Genomic DNA, 23,490 nt, shown 5'->3' with positions numbered 1-23,490 from the left:
CCATCTACAAGTATTGGCCGTATCTAGTACTGTATATACCCGGACAGCTATTCAGGGGAGAAATATGGACGATATGTCGTGCGTATTCCCCAGACTGGTCATTGTACAGGTAATAGGAACCAGGGCTGGCTCCAGGCTTCAATAGGCCACTGGGCGACAGACCCTCATTGGGCCCTTTACAATGAACTGATGTGGCGGAATTAAAAATTCAGAAACAAAAATAGTCATGTTCCCTAAAATATCCCCTAAAGATCCTCGTTATGGGTTATTTTATATTATGCCCCCTCATGGACTGCCGGGGTGGGGGGACTGCCTTTGCTGAGATTGGGACATGTCCTGTCTTTCTTCCTGCTACAGAACAGTACGGTGCCGCATTGTACCGCTCTCATACTGCGCCGTGCACCCATTGCCGCTATGGGGGATGTGTTTATATACGCCATATATACGTCCCCCATGTTTGTGTGAATATAGTATAGTTATAGATCACACCCTGGTGCTGGATTTGCATCAAGACTACTCAATACTGCCATATAATGCAGTGCATACTTCTGAGGGTGGGATGCAGATAGTTGGGTCACCTAGAGATTTGGGGCTGTTTCAAGGATCAACCACATTGCCCATGATAGAACTTCTGTATCATAGTTAGATACGATGTAGGGAATCCCTGCTTCTATGCAGAAGAGCGGCACCGTGCAGGAGCCCAACTTGGAGATGCAGGTCCCCATAGGAGACTTCTGAATGGGGGCCCCTGACAAAAAATATACATATTTGTATACTCAAACATGTGAGTATATAAACTGCATATACACACATACATAAAGTACCACACACAATTATTGCATCAAATACACAGGCATACAGCATATATACATTACCTATGAACAAATGTAGAACATATATACATTACATATATGCAGCAAATAAAAAGATATATACACACACACACACACACACACATCTTATATACACACCCAATAAACAAAAACAATGTGGGCCCCATAGCAGCTGCTATGGCTGTTACCCCTGTAATTACGCCCTGTGTTTGTTACCATGATTACCGTTTGCCATTTTAATCCACAGACCAACCACAGCAGAGGAAATCCGACTTTTCCTGCACCTTCAGCACCAACTGTGCGTCTCACTGCTCCTCCCTCAATCTGCACAGACCTAGAATGGCTCCATGTTATCTCTTATTTTTTAATCTCTCTGGATACAGATTCTAACAGTAAAATCAGAACGAGTGGACACTGAGGAAAGTATGGTGAAGAGGAAGAAGATTGTAACCTAGCTAGTAAAGTGCAGAATGGCCAAGGATAAAAGGAAGTGTACACTGCCAACCCCCCCGAAAGACGCAGTTATGGCAAGAATCTGTCAAAATCGGCTGCAATTCCCTGTGACTAGCTCAGCCTTGCATAGCACCAAAATCGCCAAATATTTATTATGTTTCTAATATTGCTGTTACATCTGTGTCTGGGTCTTCTGCAGTTCGTACTGTCAGGCTGATATGACGTTGGATTCATCTGGTGTTTTTAGTCGTCAATCTGAACAGTGCTCTGTTTGCAGGAGTGTTGGATCTCTGAAATCTTTGCTCTGAGCCAACAAGGGTTAACACACTCGCCCCTTCAGAGCTTTGCGCCTCTCACCTGGAGCATACGTCAAACCCTAATAAAAACTCTGTGTGTGTGTGTGTGCGCTATCCTCCATTGCCGGCTAAAAAAAGTGTTTTGTTAGCTACTGTTTTGCTTTCTCTGTGCTACTTTTTTAAAAATATTTGGCTTACATTCTTGACTATTCTACTGTGTATATGAATCTGTATCTCATTTCTGACCCGGATTATCGACATCCCCTTTGTATTATTTGTTTGTCTTGTTACATGCCCACGCTTTGGCGCAGGAAGGGACCGTCTTTAAGATTGTCTCATACTGGCTAGGATACGCAGAGGCAAGCAGGCAGGGCTGTAGTTTAGGATTCACTGTCCTGTCTGTCTTTCTATGATCACTCTCAGGTCAGGTCACACCTTGGATACAACCTTAGTAGAATCCCAGAAGGATAAAGTAGATTTCCATTAGTCTGTCTCCTCTAAAGTCTGAAGTTTTTATTTTTTTTATGTAAATTTAAACGTGAAGTAGAAAGAATAAAGAACCAAAACAAAATTGCTTTCAATTTTACTAAAAAAGGATAAAAAAAATTGACAGAAAATGGTATGAATGGATTTAGTGCCTTACATAGTAGATACAGAGATCAATGAAAGGCTGATATATGATGCATGTAAACAAGGTCAAATCTGCAGCACAAAATGACATGTCACATGTAAATGACTATGGATAACCTGTGACCCCTGGCCTATTGCTTTGTGACCTGCAGGATTTAGCACACATTAGAAAAAGTTATCAACATTTTTACAGAAACTGCTGATCTAGCAATAGAAATATAACAGCAGTAATACACCTGTAATATAATATCCATAGTGGGTTTTGACCTCCTTGGGCTATTTTTGGCTCCTGCTGTTTTGGTCCACCAGCACGCTTTGCAGTTTCTCCTAGATGGAAAAAAAAGTTTGATTATTTCCACACAATACTAGGAATATGTTGTAAAATACTAATACCAAGCTATTCTGAAGTATAAAGTTAAAGGGATTTTCCAGAATAAAAATGCCAAAAATATTGATGACTCATCAATGGGATAGGTTATGATTATTAGACAGGTTGTTGGCAATCTATAATTGATGGGCTTGCAGGTAGCTCAGATAGATAAAGCCAGTAATGTATAGAGAGAGAAATTATAGTAACTTTAGTTGGTAATACAGGGCACAACAAGTAACAAAATGACTGCTGCACAGTACAGGGAAATATAATGTATAATGCCAACCTCTTATCTAATAGAGGTACAGGCAGTCCCCGGGTTACGTACAAGACAGGTTTGTTCTTAAGTTGAATTTGTATGTAAGTCGAAACTGTATACTTTATAATTGTAGATCCAGACAAAAAAAAAAAAAATTCCCCCAGTGACAATTGAAGTTTCTAATTTTTTTGCTGTAATTGGACCAAGGATTATCAATAAATCCTTATTACAGACACCTTACAGCTGATCATTGCAGCCTGGGACTATAGTAAAGCTTCCAGAGAGCTTCACCAGAGGTCACAGTGCGCAGAGGGGTCCGTCTTTAACTAGAGGGTCGTCTGTAAGACAGGTGGGGACATTTAAGTACATTTCTGTATTTTCTATAAACAGCCAGATGAATATGGAAAACTCTCTTAAAGGGGTAACAAAATACAGATATAATTACAAGCTGTACTGGTGTATCAATTTGGTTGTCGCTGGATCCGACCTTAAACTCTGGACACTGGTCGGCAGATTCCTCTCCTAAATAGCTTCTCTTGTATGCACACTACAGAGCTAACTGTGTTTTGTAAGTCATTATATAGGTCATTGGGAGTCATTTACATGTGTTTGTGTTAGATTTTTTTTTTTGCGTCTGCTTTGGTAATTAATCAATCTCACTTTTTCCTTGTGTTAAATAAATAGGGTTTTTTTCCGATCTCTTTTTGCAACATTTGTCACAAATGTCTCAAGTCACTTCTTTCCATTTTCTAATTTTTCCTGAAGTATGGTTTCGGCTGGAGTTTTTTGCGCCAAAAAAGTAGCAAATTTTGGAAAATTTGAAAAGATAAATGTAATTTGCGACATTTTAGCACATCTGGCATAGAAGATACATGTGTCTTACTGACGATAATCTAATGTCTGGTAGACTTCAGTGCACATTTCAAAAAGTCGCAAAAATTGCAATGTGCCAAAAAAAAGTCTCAAAAAGACAGAAAAAAGGAATAAAGATTAATGACCCCCATTGTAGCTTATATCATGGATTTTGTTATCTCTGATATCTGTTCTGTCTTATCTCTCTTTCTATGTGTCTAGTGAAGGTTTAGAAGCTAATTGAAAGTGCAGATAAACCATGTACCCTTATAATCTAAGCACATTGTCAGCTCACAGCATTTCACAGCATAGAGGAATCATGAAGTGTCTGCTTAGAGAGTCCCCGCCCACACTCCGGAATCTTACACTGCCAATCACTAAGTTATAGTTTTATTGCTATTGCTATAAATAATAAAAGGGGTTAAAAATGATTGTGTAAACATCACTAGGGGATTAAAATGTAGTCACTTTCATGAGAGGAAGTTGTGTGTATGTGCAGAGGGCAGCATGATGAGAACAGGCTTAAACTCTCAAAGTAGGGAAAGGTACAGGTACATATACATGCAGAGTCATGTTTAATGCAACAGATATATTGAAAAGTGGACAACCCCTTTAAAGGGAGCTCCATCCACTACTGCTTACAGCTGATAGTCGGGGGTTTCCCAGGAAGCAGGCCCAGAAAACTTCCTTAGTAAAAGTTACTTACTTGTTCCTGGAGTTGATGTTGAAATCGCTGACATATAGACTGTAGTTCTTCTATTGTCCTGTTCTTTAATTTGATCTGTAAGCGGCTATCTTCCAGAGCGGACTGCAGGGACTTGCACTTCTCACAGTCCTGGAAGAACAGAAAGTGTAAGCATTACCATGGGAAATGGCACATTCTAGAACCCGGGGTTTTAGGTCTTCCTACCAGACTTTGCATCAAAGCTTAGTGATGGCATTGTGCTTTATCACAAAATAAACCATTGATGCCCCCTTATACATGAAGGTTTGTTTATGTCATGATGTTTAGACACCTCAGTTGCGGGGGCTCAGAAACCGTACCCACACCCATGTGATCGTAACAGGAGTGACGGAAGGGATCCAGCGTCAGCAGTAATAATACAAATTTGGGCCATGCTATAAGAGAGATAGTGGGTTCCCTCTGTTTCTTCTTTGCCAAAATGGTTGACGGAGCAGAATTCCTGGGCAGACAGTTCAGTTTTTTTCTATTTAAAGACCATAAGGCTTGGGCAGGATCAGCTTAAGGCTCTAGTAGGCCCGTGGGTGACAGAGCTTCAGTGGGCCACTGTGCAGTGAACTCACATGGCGGCATTGAAAATTCTGAAACGATTCCATAGTTTATCATCCCAAACAGCCCCCTCATGGTTATTTTATATAAAGCCCCCCTCACCTTCTATGGATTCATTAGATACAGCCCCCTCACCCCATGGATTCCTCCATCAGACCCCTTGTCGCTCCGTCAGACCAAAGGAGCAGACGGCCGTGCATGACCATTCTGCTCCATACGTCTCTATGGAGCTGAAGGAAATTGCGGTGCGCTGCGGTCATGCACGGTCGTCTGCTCCATTAGTATGACGGAGTGACAAGGGCTCCGACGGACCCCTCGTTTTCGCAATCTGTTGGGGTCTCAGCACTGAGACCCCCCACTGATCAGCAAGTTAGGCCCCATCCCGTGAATAGTGCCCAACTTTTGTTCGTGGGAAAACCCCTTTAATAAATGTAAACCAGTGCAGTATATACAGTACCAGAAATGACAACATGTCTACCGCAAAAGACAAACCTTCACATTGTTACATCAGCATAACTGTATTGGCATTGCTAGCACATTATTTACATCATACAGCGGAAGCCATGAGTCAGTGCGATCATGGAGATACCAGATGTATACAGCTTTTATTAGGTTATTATAGATTTTGAAAAAAAATCTTTATTTTACTATATTCTGATGCTTATAACATTTAAATACTATAGTGCACAGAGCTGTACGTTGTAAGGTGTCATTTTTTTGTGGGATGATATTTTCATTGCTACCATTTTTGGCAACTGTACAATCTTTTGATCACTTTTTGGACACTGCGATACCTAACATGGTCATGTTTTTGTATAATTTTACATCCATTCTATCAAAAGGAGAGCGAAAAATTAGTTTTTTTATGTTTTTTTTTTTAATTAAATTTTATTTTTTTGAAAATTTTACCCTAGGAGATGTGATCTATTCTACTATATACTAAAATATAAAATATTGCAGTATATTGGGATCTTCCTACTGAACTGTAACAGTCTGCCACTAGTACTTTGTTAGTTTTGGTTGAATGACAGATCTTGGAGACTCCAGGAAATTCCACGGCTATCATGGGAATGGATCAACTCCCTGCCGCTGCCGGTTCCAGCACTATTAGCAGTGGGTTCCAGCACTATTAGCAGTGGGTTCCAGCACTATTAGCAGTGGGTTCCGGCACCATTACCAGTGGGTCCCGGCACCATTACCAGTGGGTCCCGGCACCATTACCATTGGGTCCCGGCACCATTACCGGTGGGTCCCGGCACCATCACCAGTGGGTTCCAGCACCATTACCAGTGGGTTCCATTACCAGTGGGTCCCAGCACCATCACCAGTGGGTTCCAGCACCATTACCAGTGGGTTCCAGCACCATTACCAGTGGGTTCCATTACCAGTGGGTCCCAGCACCATCACCAGTGGGTTCCAGCACCATTACCAGTGGGTTCCGGCACCATTACCAGTGGGTTCCGGCACCATTACCAGTGGGTCCCAGGCACCATTATCAGTGGGTCCCGGCACCATTACCAGTGGGTCCCGGCACCATTACCAGTGGGTCCCGGCAACATCACCAGTGGGTCCCGGCAACATCACCAGTGGGTTCCGGCACCATTACCAGTGGGTCCCGGCACCATTACCAGTGGGTTCCGGCACCATTACCAGTGGGTCCCAGCACCATCACCAGTGGGTTCCGGCACTATTAGCAGTGGGTCCCAGGCACCATTACCAGTGGGTTCCGGCACTATTAGCAGTGGGTGTACCCGGTATGTTTGAAGTAATGAAACTCCCAGATCACTTTAGCGAAATGTCCAAACTACCAACAATGACACAAGGCGGAGACCTTACACGTGCAGAAGTGCTATGTCTCTTCATCTGTCCCCGCAGCACATGGGCTTCCTCGGCTAGTCGCTTCATTTCCTTCTGAAGTTCCTCAATCTGCTTCTGATGTTCCCTATATGAGAAGATAAGGAAGAAAGGGCTTTTTATTGTTTTGAAAGGATATTTCTGTAACTTCCATAGAAATGAATGGAGACAGGTCTATAACAGGCCGCCTTCCATTCAATCCCACTTTCCCTTTATGGATAATTAACAAACGTTTACCCTCACAAGGGTGTACGGACACTGTAATGTGTTAGAGAACACCTTCAAATCATTTAAAGAGATATATATATATACTTGAGGAAGAGGATTGTGGAGGGGGCTGCACATCCATCTCTCTTTACTATTGTGTGCTAAGTAGTCTGGGCCGCCAGGACCTCCTGACACCTTAGGTCCCATATCAGCCATTATTGTTGTTGTAGTGGTGGTTATGTCCTAGGACCCTACTAGAGGGGGGCATAAAATACACTGAGTGACTTGTACCATGACTTGTCTTTAAAAAGCTCTGAGATCTGCTGCTTCAGCTTATCAATCTTTTCATCCCGGACGTTCACTTCTATTTGGCTTTGCTTCTGGAGTGATGTCAGCCTCTCTTCATGCTTTAGAGGGGAGGAAGTTTGGCAGGTTAAATTAAACCAGTTTTCCAAAATTTCAATATTGACAACCTTTGCTTAAGTAAGTCATCAACGCAAAATTATTGGGGGGTGTCAGCTGATAATAGGAGCCATGTTTTCAGAAAAAAAACACATCAAGTATACAACTCCGACCACGGTATAATGGCTGATTTGGGTTACTGCAGCTCAGTTTTCTTTCACTTGAATAATAGCTGAGCTGCAGTAACCTGACTTGGCCACTACACAGTGTATGGAGCTCTGTACTTTTTTGTTTTTGTTTCATTCTTTTTTCACCATTGATGATGCTACCGACTGACCTGTGGGGGTTATGGATCCTAAGGATAGGTTACTAATATAAAAATTGGTACCCTGACCAATTACAAAAACATGAGAACTTGGGTCCAGAGCCCAGCACTTGCCTATCTCCTCCAGCAAGATATTAAATGGAAGTGCTGGAGATACCCGAGCACTGTGCTCTGCCATATCCCATACTACTAAATGGAGCGAGAGGACACATGCTTGCCCAGCCACTCCACCCGTGGATTGCCGGCGGTCCCAGCACTCAGGCCATGACCGATCAGCTTGTCTACAATCCGGAGCAAAGGGGATAACATGCAAACTTTGTACAATCCGTTTAAGTTTTAAATACATTAATTTATGCCCTACATAAAAGTGACATGTGACAAGCCTCTACAAGTACCTGATCCTGTAATTCTCGGATGACTTTTTCAGAATGTTGGATACTTTCCTTCAGTCTCTGCTCCTTCTCTTCCACTATCGTTTGGCTTCTTTCCAGCATTTGCCTGGTAGTTTTATGGTCATTTATTTCCTGCTCCATGTCCCTAGCAAACTGTGAAGTCTACAAAAAACATGAGGAAAAGTGAAAAGGGAGTCATGGGTCACTTTTAAATTCTGTGTATCCAGAATAATGCTCAATCACAAAATAGGCTTTGGCCTTATATTCTACATAGTGGTAAATTGTGAGTTAAGCCACAAGATAGTCCTACAGTTTCAATAGCAAATACATGTACCTTCATCTGCGGCTTACCTTTCCTGAAAACAATAGGATTAGGCATGTTGACATCCAACATGTCCAATCCTTCTTTCTGGACACACCCACCCATACTCGCCAAACTGTTAGCTGTTCCTAAATAAGGCAACAATACCTGAGTATGCTTAGTCCTTGAGAAATGGACCTTGTGCTGGCTGTTTTTCATGGATTGGGGATAGGACACATGGTGCATCATATTGAGTCCCTGCTTGCCAGTGAAACAGCAACTACCCAACACAAAGGCTAAAAGCACATGTATATGTTTAGTGCAAGACTCCTGGATCACTCAGTGGCCAGATTTCACTGATTCAGGGGAAAGGACTCTATGCATCATAGTTAAATATGATGCAAGGAGTCCCTGCTTCCCTGTAAAACAATAGAGGTGAACTACGTACTTTACATTATTATAGTACGGCTCAGTTATCCACAGGTTTTGCAGTGGCCCCTTGTATCACATATAACAATGCTTTAGTCGGTCAGTACTCTGACAGTATGAGGATGTGCAAGGACATTAGAAGCTAAAAGAGGTGCCATTAAGGATCTTGTACTTGGTGACTAGATGCCTTTAACATCTTTACATTACTGGCATTTCACATTAATGCTATCGCTGAATCGTTACTGCTAATAAGGTGGACGTATCCAGCTGATGAATGAGACGGGCTGTGCACGGTTAATGTAAGGCTCCAATGTCATCTTCCCATATATATTGATTTACTGTAAAAAAAAAAAATAATGGTATGGACCACATTTAGACTTTCACTTGGGAGCGTTTCATAAAAAGATCAGGAGACAATCAATAATGGCTGACGATAGTACTGAATCATCATATCAGACTGTTATTCATCACTTATTTCTAACCCCATGGAAAACATCCATTAATATTTTTATACATTAACTTCCATACAGAAGCTGACTCCAGACAACACCAACTACGCATTTCAGAATTTCTATTGCAAAAGCATAGGTAGTTTTATCATCATGGGGAGTCATTCTGACATTAAGGGGGTGTACCAAGTTTCACTGTAAGAATCTGATCGGTGGTGTTGGTAATGAAGGACATACCGGTGACATAAAAATCCTTATGGCCACTTTACCTTGTCTTTGATGACCCCATTTAACACTATGACCGTGTCGTCTCTCTCTTTAAGAGTTGATTTCAACAAGTGAATTTCCTTTTCCAAAGCTTTTATTTTTGAAAGCAGAGCATTCTCCTCATTTGATGATACCTACAGCGAGAAATACGTTCATGATCTCCAGAGTACTACATTTTCATGATGTGTGATACGGAGGCAGCAGAAGGTACAGCACATAGTAATGTTCATAGTATCATAGTTTATGCGGTTGAAAAAAGCCACATGTCCATCAAGTTCAACCAACGAAGGGAAGGGATTGGATGAGGAAGGAATTTAGGGGAAACAATTCTATATAACATAACCGTCAATGTTATTTAGGTTTAAAAAGACATCTAGACCCTTCTTGAAGCTCTCTGCTGCCCCTGCTGTGACCAGCGCCTGAGGCAGCCTATTCCACAGATTAACAGTTCTCATAGTAAAAAAATCCCTGTCGCCTCTGGCAATTTTTGAATGGACCATTCATGTAGTTCTATAAATATGGGCTGTGGAGTGTAAAGAGTAGACTCCACTGTTATATGTATGTGGTCCATCGAAAAGAAGACCCTTACAAGTGTGACCTCATCTTCCACAACGCATGTTGGTAGATGGTAACGTATACCTTCTTCTGTTATCGGTTGTACACGATGGACTTCATCTCCCAGATTGGGAACATGGCTCTAGGCTTCTACATAGATCATGTCTGTAAATAAAGCTGGAGCAGGCTCTTACCTGAACTGCTTTGCTGACTACATTCTTCCCAGGTTTCTCAGCTCTGCCAGTGGTGAGAAAGCTTTTGGCTGTCTTAGTGACGGGCACACTACTGGTAGATCTGACATCTTGAATTCCCAAACCAATGCCCGCAATGCCAGGCAGACTTTCCGACCTGCTTGCTCTGCTCCTATACAATGGTTGGCCTAGGTGTGGCATCACAGGTCCAAGGTCTGAGAACACTTTTCCAGCCCCTCGTGAGTCCCTTTTCTGCCTGGATGTCATTGCCGGACAGCAGAGATCCTATTGATGCCGCAAGGCTCCCATTTGTAGGCGGAAAATTAAGAAGTCATTCTAAATTGTCTGGATGCAAAGTCTCCTTGAGGACTGCTAAAAGAGAACAGACAATACTGTTAGTGGCAGATCTGCTTCAGGCGCACTAAGTAGCTGACATTTTATGATTTGGGTGAGATGAAGGCTAGATTCACACCTCGCCAATCACATGGTAGGAGGGTTCAGAGCTTGACTTCAATGTTAAACTCTCCGCCTCCCTGACTTTGTTGTTTTTTCTGGATAATGCCACCAAGCTCATCATGAAAGAAACATTATCTAGAAGCTGTTCAACTGCCTGACAACATACTGGTAGTGGTTTATTAGGCAAAATTCTGATGACAGGCTCCCTTTACATCAGTGGCGTAACTAGAAGCTGATGGGCCCCAGTGCAAAGTCTGTGCCAGGCCCCCGACTATAATGTAGGATTTATAGTAATAGTCTTCTCATATGGGAAAGTGACACCTTATGGGCCCCCTAAATCTCTTGGGCCCGGATGCTATTGCAACCTTTGCACCCCCTCAAGTTACGCCCCTGCTACACTATATACATCTGAAGTATGCCAATGAAAACTATTCTATCCTGTAAAAAACAAGATCATCAGTGAAAAGAAAAAAAAATCCTTCTAAAATATCCGTACATGACACATCTGTCCTATAACTAGTGAGCTCATACTTATCTATACTTGGCCCCTCTGCTGTGGCTGATAACATAGAACAATAGACTGCACCCACATAAGAAACAGATTTTACATGCAGATACAAACATACAAGTACTATAAGTACATAGTAGTACAAGTAGTATAAGTAAAAGCGTGTGTAGCCCCCCACACCCCTGTGTACCTGCCCCGGGGGGTCCTGGGTGTTGCCCTGCAGCTCAGGTTGTGTGTTAGGCCCCGCCCCAGGCCGGTTGCTAGGAGACGAGAGGACGCTGCGCGAGAGCCGCTGCACTGCGGCAAGGCAAACCATGCGCCGTGCAACCAACCCCGCTAGGTGACGTCACGCGGCGCTCCTCGGAACATCTCTCAATGTCGCCCTTCGGTATCGGCCGCATCCCTGCATTCTTATTGGTCAATGCTCCCGACTTCCTGAATGCTGATTGGCCCTTGTGTGTAGCAGGTGTGGTACAGCGAGGTAGGTTGCTCCAAGAAAATCTGTATCACCGGCTCTGGGGTTGTGCCCCGGTGTACGAGCAGTGGACGGTGATGTGCGGGAGGTAAGTGGGCAGCCTGGTGCGTGGCCTAGTGATAGTGTGCCCGGTGTACGTGTCTCACCCATCATCCTGTAGCGGATATAGACAAAGCACCCAGCTCATTGTGCCCCCTTACATACCCCTTCTATAGAAGTCAATGGAGACTGGCACAGCTCTTTTCTGTATTGAGGTGCCCATACCTATATCCAATGCCAATCATTCCCATTTCTCTGGGAATTAGCGAATCTGCAATAAATGCAACGCAAAATTATAAATTTACGGATTATTATATCTTGTGCTTTTCATGCGTTGCCCTGTGGTGAATTTGCAGCAATAAATTCAGCACGAAAAATGCACTATTACCAAATTCAAAGCTTATCCCCTATTGTGACCTTTACCCTACCGGCATTAGGTTTCGAAAAAAATTTTTTTATCCATAAGTAATGACCTTTACCCTTTCCACAAAATAAATTGCCCTTAAAGGGGTGTTCCCATTTCGGCAAATTAATGTTATTGTTTGTACAATAAAGACTTATACAATTTTCCAATATACTTTCTGTATCAATTCTTCACACTTTTCTAGATCTCGGCTTGCTGTCATTCCATAGAAAGCTTCTATGTTTACTTCCAGTGGATAGAAATCTTACCATGGTCACACAGGTGCACGACTCGTTATATTATAGAGAGTAATCAGTGTGTGTGATATAACGAGCAGTGCACCTGTGTGACCATGGTCAGATTTCTGTCCACTAGAAGTAAACATAGAGGCTTCCTATAGAATGACAGCAAGCAGAGATCTCGAAAACTGTGAAGAATTGATACAGAAAGTATATTGGAAAATTGTATAAGTTTTTATAATACAAACAATAACATTAATTTGCTGAAATGGGAATACCCCTTTAATATAGTATTGTGCCCCCTGTTGACCACATATGAAATACCCCCTCATTTGCCCCACCAGCATATAATGCTTTAGTTCCTTTTCTTTTCACAAATAATGTAGAGACTGCAAAAATAATAAAACGTCATCACTAGATATCACATCAGTAACTGAATGGACGATCCACATAATAGAGAACCTGTCAGTTTCTGTCTCATTTAGTAAGATCCCTTACAATTACAATTCTAAAGTGACATTTGTTGTGCTGTTCCTTTGTTTTCCCTTCTAGAAATAATAATACTAATAATTCTTTATTTATATAGCGCACACAAATTACTCAGCGCTGCACAAAGCATGACAAATTGGTCCCTATCCCCAATGGGGCTCACAATCTAATCAACCTACTAGAATGTTTTGGAGTGTGGGAGGAAACCGGAGGACACCCACACAAACATGGAGAGAACATACAAACTCTTTGCAGATGTTGACCTGAGTGGGATTCGAACCCAGGACTCCTGCGCTGCAAGGCAGAAGTATCAATAAACTGACAGCTGGGTGTTACAGGAAGGAGAGGGAGTGGTTTGTGCACACACCATCCAATCGTCAGACTCCTTGTCAAGTTATTGATACATTTTTGTTATAACTATAGTTTATGTAATAATTGACTTTGGAACATAAGGACATGCTGTTTTTTGTTATTTTGCTTAAAACATGCGACCATTATCAGTCAGCGAATCATGGACTGTGCACTTGCTCGATTTCACGGACCGACCACAGTGCAGAGGACAGGACTCCATACATCATAGTGATATGTGATGCAGGGAGTCCCTGTTTCCCCACAAAACAGCAGCACAGAACTTTAATCATGATCATAATGTTGGTGATGTGGCCCCCAGGGGTGGAAGAAATCAGGGACCAGATAAAACTGGAATCAAAATTGGACCAAGTATTATTCTATGGACCGCTGAAACACTGGACCAAAATGTAAAAGTGAATTAGCATGTAGAAATAGATCAGTGCATAGAAATCAAAAGTAGCGCAAACCGCCACCAGACCGTCATGAGACCGACCCTTACACAGCTTAGTACTCTCAACATTAAAAAGAAAAAAAAAAAGTTATGGATGTCAGTGTAGGACAATACCCAACCTCTGGGTTGAAGAAAGAGTGGCGCAATTTTTTTTGGCATAATAAACCACACCCTGTACAAAGCCCCATTCTCCCTCCCCTCCAATTGTGGTCCTTTTCTTTCCTCCTCCTCCCCTTTCATTGGTCCCCTTTTCTCTGCTCCCCTTCCTTATTGTGCCCTCCTCTCTGCTCCCCCTCTTATTATGCCCCGTATCTGCTCCCCTTCTATTACTCGATCCTCTGAATATTGTGGCCCCCTGTCCTCCATGCTCACTTATATTGTGGCCTCTGTCCCTTCCTGGTTATTAAACAAAAAAACTTTACTTACCTTCTATCATTCCCCTGCAGTCCTGCTTCCTCCCCTCGGTTGACCCCACCTCCTCCTCATCGTCATCTCAGAGGGAGAGGAGAAAGCAGGGGACTGCAAGGGAATGATTGAAAGGTAAGTAAAGTTTTTTTTTGTTTGTTCTTAAACAGAGAGGAGGCAGCAGAAGCTGGTCCCGCCTCCTGGTCTCAGTTCTGCAGCTCTAGTGTGTTGGGGCGGAGACCAAGAGACGGAACCGCGCAGGACATTCTCCCTACTGCCCGGGACAGCGTAAAAAAAAAAAACTAGCCTGTCCCACCAAATACAGGCCTATTAGGAGCTATGCAATACAAAGCAGTTTTTTGCTAATAACAAAGCTATATAAATATTGGGGCCATGAGATCATTCTGGCTCAAAGGATAAAGGGCATGTAAAACGGCATGACTGTGTGTTTTTGCCAATTCTACTGCATTTGGATTTTTGTAAGTTACCAGTACATTGCAAAGAACATTACATGGTGCCACTGGGATGTACCGCAAAAAAACAAGTCCTCATATGGAAAGTGCAGATTGAAAAATGGAAGTTTGTGTAAATTTCTCTTTAAAAGGGTCGCCACAGGATAGTGGTAGGAAATTACAGATCACAAGAACAGGGATGTGTTTTACCACATGTCCGATCTACTACTCCATTCACTTAGGGTACTTCATAGCCCCATTCTTGAGATCTTTGGTGGTCCCACCACTCGGACCTCCAATGATCAGCGAGTTATTCCGTATCCTGTGGAAAGGGGGAAAAATGTTGGAGAACTGTCAAGTAGTTAGGACAAAGTTTTGAAATAATTTTTCATCTGATGACTCACTGCTGATATGATTAGTGATATCAGAATAAAAATGTTCTTTATCATTTCTCTGATAATTGTTTGTCATATAGATCTATAAATACATATATTCACAGTATTGTAAATGTCACAAACATCAACATTTCAACCAACAACGTGCACACGAGCAGAAGTTCTCCTATTCCCTATTTGGATGCCGGAGATGAACGCTGTAACAAGGCTCCTGGCATCCCATTTGCATGCTCTATAAATCACAGCAATAAAGAGACCCGTTCACATGTGCATCCAACTAGTGCTCCGCACTTTCCATAGAACTGCTGAGCAATGAGGAACATTAGCATTTTTATTAATGTGCCAGATTTCTTTGTTCACTCAGTTTTTTCTGCATTGCAGCTGTCTCGGCAGCCAAAGGGTTATGGAAAGCTGGCAGCAGGTGCCTTATATAGGAGCCCCAGCGCTGCCATCCTGTCACTACATTATATATGAGCACTAATTGGAATTAACCATTTCTGCTCTTTTTCACATCGCAGGATTTTGGACATGAGGTTAATTTGATTGGATGTAGCACCCTGCCAGCCTCCGCTCCTTTCTGCAGTACCAGCCTTCACACCCCTCCTCCGGGTTACTGCAGGGACCGGGTGCCATCATTCTCACAGCACCGCACCTTCTCTGCTGCACAGGTAACCTTATTATTGTTACATCTATTACTATTATGTATTATGCATATGTATTGTTTGTCTTAGGTAAGGCTGCTTTGCTATACATCAAACTTATGCTAAACTTGTGCATTGTTCAGATATTACAGTTATATTCACATTATTATTTATTATTATTATATAAAAAGTATTAATCAGTTTTGTTTATGTTGTTTAATACAATTTAAAAAAAAATCTTTCCTGCATATTTTAGGCAAGATGAGTCGAGGATATTCGGAGAACAATAATTTCCCCTATGACAATAACCAGATGGTTTTGGACATGATTCTGTATTCATTGGTGGGGGTCCCTCAGCCGATTAACTGGGACAGCGTAGCAAGACTTGTTCCAGGATATTCATCAAAAGAGGTAAAACCTAAAATAAATTCTACAAACTACAAAGAGGTGGATTTTTTTTCTTTATGTTGTGCATAAAATTGTGCTAATGACCCAGTAGCCCTTTTGGGGATGTTATCAGAGTCCCTCTGTGCCGCAGATTCAGAGGCTGTTACACTGTGAAAAGAGCACTCCCCCTCCCGCTGTCGAAACTTCCTGTGCAGCAGTAAGATTACATCAGGCAGAGGGAGAAGTGCCAAGGGGCTTGTTGTGAATCTGCAGCATGGAGGGGCTCTGTGAACCATTACAGAAGCCCCTCAAAATCATTAGCGTACTTTTAAAAGTAGGTTTTAGCTGGAAGGAGGCCACGGATAACAAGATAGAAAGTGCCCCAGGTTTATCATGCTTGGTTTTGATGGTAGATTTTGGTTGAAGGTCTTTCTTTCTATTGTATTTGAGTGAAATTGTGTTGGTAGATCCTGATCCTGATGTACAGTACAGTATTTCCCTTCAAAGTAGATGCTTGTCATAATAAGCTGTTGGCATTGTCTGCCATGTTCTAGATACAATGTTGCAGTGGGTTTGTTATACTTCCTGTAAGGCTGCTTCCTCACATTAGGCTAGACGCTCCTCCCGCATCCTTGCCAGTACAATTCTTTGATCCCACCCCTGCAGAGGGAGACAGACTACCTACTAGAATCAACGCAGATGCTGCTGTAATCACAGGACTGTATTAATTAGCAAGTTAATTTTACAAACAGAAAAACAGCAATTCTCTGTTTGGGTAAGACATTTTCATTTATCTATCTGTCTGTCTACTGATAATCAGAAGGAGAAATTGAAATCTTCTCCTGTTATGTCCCTAACTGATGTGTTTCTTGCCTATGTTTAAGGTCTTAAGGTGATGCATGGTAAAATAGTTTGTCGTACCTACATGATTGTACTATTTGGACATAACCATTGAGTTATATATAATGCTGCTAATTTTGTATTACTGCTCCTACAATAAGTTACCTTAGCAGATCGTGTTTTTAAGCATTTTGCAGAATAATCTATAAATAGTCAAGTATCAATAATTGTTGTTTGTGTAGAGGTCACCTTTAAGATATTACTATAAAGCCTTACGTTTTTTCTATTGTTAATTGGTTATTAAGTTTTCACAATCTTGGCATAAATCGATAGAAAAAATACAAGAAACTTCTATTTCTTATGAGAGAAACGTACTTTTCTTCACTTTCTGTGCTTGTTCTTATGCTCTTTCTCTTTTTGTAAAATTTGCATTTCACTGTGTAATCTCTGCTTAATTTCCTCAAGATAGATCAGAAATTTTAAAGAATTTAATGTGATACAGGACAGTAGAAGGAACAAAGATCTAGCAGTTAGGAATACACCTTCGACTATTGCAGTGCAGCTCCAGGAACTCACACGGGAATGAGTTGATAAAGAACATCTAGACAGACACTTGTCTCATATTTCAACTTTCCAAAGTCATATATTCACTGCATATTCAGATCCGCTGACAATGGCATTTAAAACTCCAAATCGCTGACATATTAATTTATTATTGTGGTAGACTGTCTTGCATCCAGGGTTTATTAGGGGCAGCAATGTCTATGACAGAATTAGTCTGGTGCCCAGTGCATGATATGGCATGTAATCCTTCTAGGCTGGTTATTAGGGACAGGTCTATGAGGTTGTGCTGTGGTGACCCCATGTCATCCTACTAGGGCGGTTATTAGGGACAGGTTCAAGAGGTTGTGCTGTGGTGACCCCATGTCATCCTACTAGGGCGGTTATTAGGGACAGGTCCATGAGGGTGTGCTGTGGTGACCCCATGTGATCCTACTAGGCCCGTTATTAGGGACAGGTCCATGAGGGTGTGCTGTGGTGACCCCATGTCGTCCTTCTAGGCCGGTTATTAGGGACAGGTCCATGAGGGTGTTCTGTGGTGACCCCATGTCCTACTTCTAGGCCGGTTCTTCAGGACAGGTCCATGAAGGTTCCCCCATAATAGAAAGCTGCTGAAAATATATAATGTATACTTTGAATATTACTTATACCTTTAACATTACTTATAATGTATTTCATTTCATGGAGAGAATTCTATAAAGTATTGTTAAAGTTGGAGCTTATATTTCTGTAGCTCTCTAGTGGATCCTGGTTATGAGTCACTGCAACGTGACGCCTCCGCTTGGCAGGTAGCTCACACAGTTCATGCTCATTTTGCCATATGAGTCAGTCCATCTATAGAGAAGAAGCAACACATCTGTACAGAGTTCATGAGCTCTATAATATATTCTGACCCAATGCTCTGGCGTATTTCAGGGTCATATTGATAACATATACTAAGCGTGCATTCACATTATGCCCCCTTCCCCACGCAGACCAAACTCCTAAAAATCATACCGTCATTGTGTAGTGTGTGTCCTTAGAAACACAGTGATAATGGTAGCTATATTTTAATTCACAGTGTGCCAAAAGATTTGAGGAAATAAAAAGTAGTGGGATCTCACCTGTTGACAACCAGTATAATCCATTGCTGGCAATAGGAGGAATACCTCTGGAAAGCCTGGCGACGTATATCAAGTCTTCCCTACTTGACCCAGCAGAAGAACCTGAGGATGTGGCAGCAGGACAAGGTCCCAACACTGTCACGGGTAAGCTACAATACATGTTATGTATATGCAAAAAAAGTTTTAAGGGGTTTGCCCAATAAAATGAAAGTTTGCAAATTTCAATCCCCTACTGATGTTCACACAATAAATATCATTTTACCCCCTTACTCAGAAATTCAGAGTGCGGATGGGGACTAGCTGAGCAGATGCTTCATGATCCCTCTGTGCTATGAGATGCTGTGTGTAGAAAATGTACTTCGATTATCAGGGTACAGGGTTTAGCTACACTTTCATTTAACTTTTGAAGATTCTACTAATATCTGACACATAAAAATAGAGAGATGAGACAGATCAGAGTCATGAGATGGATATAAGACACAATGACACACTCAGCTATTTTATCTCACCTATAACAAACACAGTCAGCACTGCTATGACTCCCCCTCCCCTTGGATATAGAACTTATCTTGTCTGTAATTTGTGTAGCCTGTAGATTAAATTTCTGCATACTTCTGCTTGCCGGCGGAAAGTGCCTGTTTCTGAACTGGTCTCATAATAACATTGAATAAGAGAATGTGTTTTTTATCCTGTTTCTATTTAAAGGAAATCTAACAAAAACTATAAGTAAAATTACACTGAACATACTCACCTATTGTCCTCTTCACCTCAATCACGGCGCTAGTCTTCATCAAGCTTGACAAGTTGGGATCGCCTGAAAAAAAAAAAAGACTTCTAAAGAGAACCCCAGAGTACTGGAACACACTGTCCTGGCTTTCTGGGCTGCTAAATATTCCCCTCCCCTCCAACAGGTGTGAATAATTAGCAGCCCAGAGCCACGGACACCACGTCCCAGCACTCTGGCCTGCTTTTCTTAAGTCATTTTTTTAGGTGATCCCAGCGTGTCAAGCTAGAAGAAGACCAGCACCGGAATCATGGTGAAGAGGTCAATAGGTGAGTATGTTCAGTGTGATTTCACTTATAGTTTGTGGTAGATTTCCTTTTTTTTGTGAGATTTTTATCTTGATGGGAATACCCTTTTAAGAAATCTAATTTATAGTTGCAGTGCATGGTTTGTACAACCATTGTGTGAACTCCTCTGTGTCCAGGCAATGAACGTTCATGTCATTCTTTTGATTTATAAAGCGTTACCTGTCCAAAAATAGTTTTAACACAGCTGAGGAGAACCTATGACAACAATTCCAGACAGGCAGAAAGCCGAGCATTAGCAGAGAAACAGCTGCAATAAGGTAATGAATGTATAGTGGTAACATGTTAGTTTAGTTAAGCTTTACAGTTACTCTTTAAGGTAATAATGTGCCCATACAACTACAACATCTGTTAGTCAAACACTTACCATTAAGACGATAAAACTCGAGTCCAACACATTGAATCACTGATCTAATCTGTACAGAAAAACTCTTTATCCGATCATCTTACAACAGATACAGTACGTATCCCATGGTCAGGCCAAGTGCAGACACAGAAGAAATCCCCAAAAAGTTTTGACCATAATACCTGGCTATGTTTTTAATGAGAATAAACATGTATGACGTTGTCATTAACTTCTGGCAGTGACTTATCTCAGAGAGGTAAAAGCATAAAAAATGCCCAATCCTTTCTCCCCCTGACTTCATCTGGGTCCCCATAGTTATCTTGGTTTTACCAACATTGCTTTTCTGTATGAGGACCTTAAAGAGGTTGGGCCCAAATAAGAAAGTTTAGTAGGGTAAGTACCTAATTGGGTCATCCATGTTGTACTAACCTTTCCTCTTGTGACCGTAGCAGATGTGGGTCATGGCTGCTTGAAGGGCTTCTGTGACATACTGTGGGCATCTGTCAAATCAGAGGGCAATGGACTCATTACTGAATGCCGACCCCTCTGTGATCACTACTTCCATGTCACCGAGCGACGTGCAGAGGTCATCGGCACGACCCTCCAATCAGTGACATTGGAGTTGTGCTCACGATTCAGACTTGTTTATAATAATGACCACATGGTCCCCAAAAAGGTCACAAGACATCACAGGATGTCCCTAAAGAGGGTGCCAGCAGGTCACATGACCCATGACTCCTCCAGGCAGAATGGAATATTTTATCAAGGTAAGTACAATATGGGTGACCCTATTAAGTTATTGTACTCTCCCTGGTAATTTTTCTTATTTGTGCCCAACCCTTTTATATCTCAACAAAATCTCATTAATCCATCATTGCATCTGGCTGCCAATCTTACAAATATAGACAGGTCCTTTTAAACAGTCAACTGAGAGGAGAGATACTGAGCAATAACATCTTTTTAATGTGTAAAATACTATCTATACCTTTATTATGTTACACGCCTCCTTATGTTGTATCCAGGAGTTTTATAATGGAAATTATATGTCATGTATTTAAGGAAGATCCAGCGCTGCATCAACAAGAAAATGTCCTCCAGAAATCGGTAAATCCCCTGCTTCCATTGATGAGGAGAGCACAGAAGGAAACCAGGGGTATGGAGACACATTTAGACGGGTCTTTCCGTATTATTGTGATGTTTTGTTACATTAAGGGGGTTGGCAACTCGTTTACATAACTTGCCCATATGTCTTTACTGCCTTGTGTTCATCAAGTGATTCAGCAGTGCTGCTACTTCACTTTTGTACTGCGTGCAGACCCTCCATATCTTTTTCTTTTCATTTCTGAGCTCTGAGCCCTAGGAGGAGCTGCAGCAGCAGAGTTATGACTCCTCATAATCCCTTCCCTCTCCCAGTCTCTCTCAGTATTGACAACATTATGGACGACCCTGAGCAGAGACAGAGGGAAGATTTACTGGTCCAAACTATGAACTACTGAACTGAACTTAGCAGTGATCACTTTTGTTTCCTGATTATTATCTGCAATGACCCAAAGCTATATAATTTCATTAGGTGTAATTTAAAGTAATGTTTATATTTAGCCAGTGTTACAAAAGCGACTATCAGTAACACAAAGTAGTAGTAACAATCATACACATGCGTATTGATATATTTACTAAAAGCTTCTTTTTCAAGGCCAAATATGGTGATTCATGTATGTGATGAAGCCAAGAACCTGAAGGAAGACTTTGTGTGCCCACGAGATCTGCTCATAGCTGAGATGAAGTACTTTGCGGAGTATTTATCCACAGATGCCCAGCGGTGGGAAGAAGTGGACATCTCTGTCCATTGTGATGTACAGATTTTTAACTGGCTGATAAAGTACGTCAAGCGAAATTCCAATGACGTTGACCAGAAAGATGTACCAAAACTGGGTTAGTAGTTTCTTTGTTTTAGTAAGTAAATAAAATAGAAATAGAGATGAGTAGACCCAAAATTTAGATTGGTCAGCGCAACCTAACTGGACGTGTTGCTTGACGGGATGCAGAGCAGCCAATCGGGCAGCTTTACGCCCCTAGGATTGGCTGTAATTGGCCAGGTGGACCGAGGGTCATAAAGCCTCTTGATGGGATGCAAAGCGGCCAATCAAGAAATATGTCTGTGTTAGGTGGAGCTGCCGAATGGAGGTCGCCAAACCTAAAGTTGGGGTACACTCCTATTGAGTCATAAATGTTATAATGTAGATGCTTTGCATTAAGCATGACTCTGTAAGAGGATCTTTTACCACCAACTCCAACTCTTTCCATCTTTAATAGATGTTCTTCCACTGCAGTTGCTATTTGTCTCTATCCTTTACCTTTTCTAGTTGATCAGTACCATATGTACAGGCTGTCTATAGTCAGATGGGTGGTTTTGAACTACAGCGTCTCCCACTTGACAGTAGAGAGTTCAATTGGCATATCTGATGCGGAAATTATTGGCACTGATTGCTTAGGAATGGTTATTATAACTGCGTCAGAATATTTGTAATAACACGTATAAAGGAATCTAAGAGTTGAAGAGCTAAAGTTGGTGGTGAAAGATCCTTCTTATAGGGGTTGTACCAAGTTTTATTTACCTACAAGACAGGGAATTGATTGTTGGTGGTCCAACTTATGAGATCCCTGAGATGCTGTTCACGAGAACAGAGGGCTCCATACAATAGTATGATAAATTGCTGAGCACAACCTATGGCTATCTCCACAAATTCCATTCACTGTCAATGAGAGTGTTGCATGTGGCTGAATTTTGTGCTTTGAAATGTCCAACGCTGCCATAGATTTGAATGGAGCGACTCATTCTCGACCTGCCACTTCATCATTCATCACCCCTGTCCTCGGCTTTTTGGTGAATAAAACTACAGATTTTATAGAAGTAAAATCTCGTACAGCTGCACATATCTGTCTTTAATTTATTAACAGTTAAAGGCTGCCTTTATTCGATTACTGTACAAAACCTATACCATATTTTCTGGACTATAAGACGCACTTTTTAGCAAGAAAAAATCTTGCTAAAAAGTGTCTGCATCTTATAGAGCGAAGGTCAGGAGGATCAAGCACTGCCAGGGCCTCCTGACGGCTGTAAGGGAGATCGGGTGATACCCTGACATAGAGCTGCACCCGATCTCCCAGAGAGGAGAGACTCTGTACTGCTCTCTGCTCTCCCCGATGTCCTACAGGTACAGGACCTGCGGTGATGTCAGGATCATGTGACTGATCACATGCTTCTTACATCACCACAGGTGTGATACTGCCATGCTGCCCTGGGACAGGGTGAGAAGAAGGGGTATGGGGAAAGTATGTGTGTGTGTGTGTGTGTGTGGGGGGGGTTATGTGTGTGTGTGTGTATAGATGAGCTGAGTGTGTATCTGGATGGATGATGCTGAGATGAGTGTGTATCTGGATGGATGATGCTGAGCTGAGTGTGTATCTGGATGGATGATGCTGAGCTGAGTGTGTATCTGGATG

At 41.9% G+C, this 23,490-nt stretch overlaps 2 protein-coding genes across 6 annotated transcripts in view; one reads left to right on the top strand and one right to left on the bottom strand.

Annotated features, from left to right (window-relative positions):
* Positions 1–2,172: 2,172 nt before the first annotated feature.
* On the bottom strand, positions 2,173–11,670 carry LOC140121230 (uncharacterized). Of its 3 annotated transcripts, none has more exons than XM_072140578.1 (8): positions 11,653–11,670; positions 10,360–10,728; positions 9,613–9,744; positions 8,168–8,326; positions 7,337–7,452; positions 6,821–6,926; positions 4,400–4,528; positions 2,173–2,539 (listed from the first exon to the last, which is right to left on the bottom strand). In XM_072140578.1, exons 2-8 carry the CDS (start codon positions 10,621–10,623, stop codon positions 2,489–2,491), a joined length of 957 nt encoding a protein of 318 aa, XP_071996679.1. In that variant the 5' UTR covers positions 10,624–10,728; positions 11,653–11,670; the 3' UTR covers positions 2,173–2,488. The 3 variants fall into 3 exon arrangements, with proteins under 3 accessions (XP_071996679.1, XP_071996677.1, XP_071996678.1); XM_072140576.1 differs by lacking the exon at positions 11,653–11,670 and adding an exon at positions 11,511–11,644; XM_072140577.1 differs by lacking the exon at positions 11,653–11,670 and adding an exon at positions 11,511–11,642 and having other exon boundaries at positions 10,360–10,725.
* Positions 11,654–23,490, top strand: part of SANBR (SANT and BTB domain regulator of CSR) — a 35,741-nt gene continuing 23,904 nt past the window's right edge. The window contains exons 1-6 of one of the 3 annotated variants that reach the window (XM_072140574.1): positions 11,654–11,801; positions 15,538–15,687; positions 15,917–16,071; positions 18,509–18,695; positions 21,046–21,139; positions 21,680–21,918. In XM_072140574.1, the coding sequence (XP_071996675.1) occupies positions 15,922–16,071; positions 18,509–18,695; positions 21,046–21,139; positions 21,680–21,918 (670 nt within the window). In that variant the 5' untranslated portion in view covers positions 11,654–11,801; positions 15,538–15,687; positions 15,917–15,921. Of the gene's footprint in view, positions 11,884–15,537; positions 15,688–15,916; positions 16,072–18,508; positions 18,696–21,045; positions 21,140–21,679; positions 21,919–23,490 lie in introns of all 3 variants that reach the window. The other 2 variants (XM_072140573.1, XM_072140575.1) reach the window with 2 other exon arrangements.

The sequence above is a fragment of the Engystomops pustulosus genome, chromosome 3 (assembly GCF_040894005.1).
Source record: "Engystomops pustulosus chromosome 3, aEngPut4.maternal, whole genome shotgun sequence".
Lineage (NCBI taxonomy): Eukaryota > Metazoa > Chordata > Amphibia > Anura > Leptodactylidae > Engystomops > Engystomops pustulosus.
This window is presented reverse-complemented; position numbering and strand designations above follow the sequence as displayed.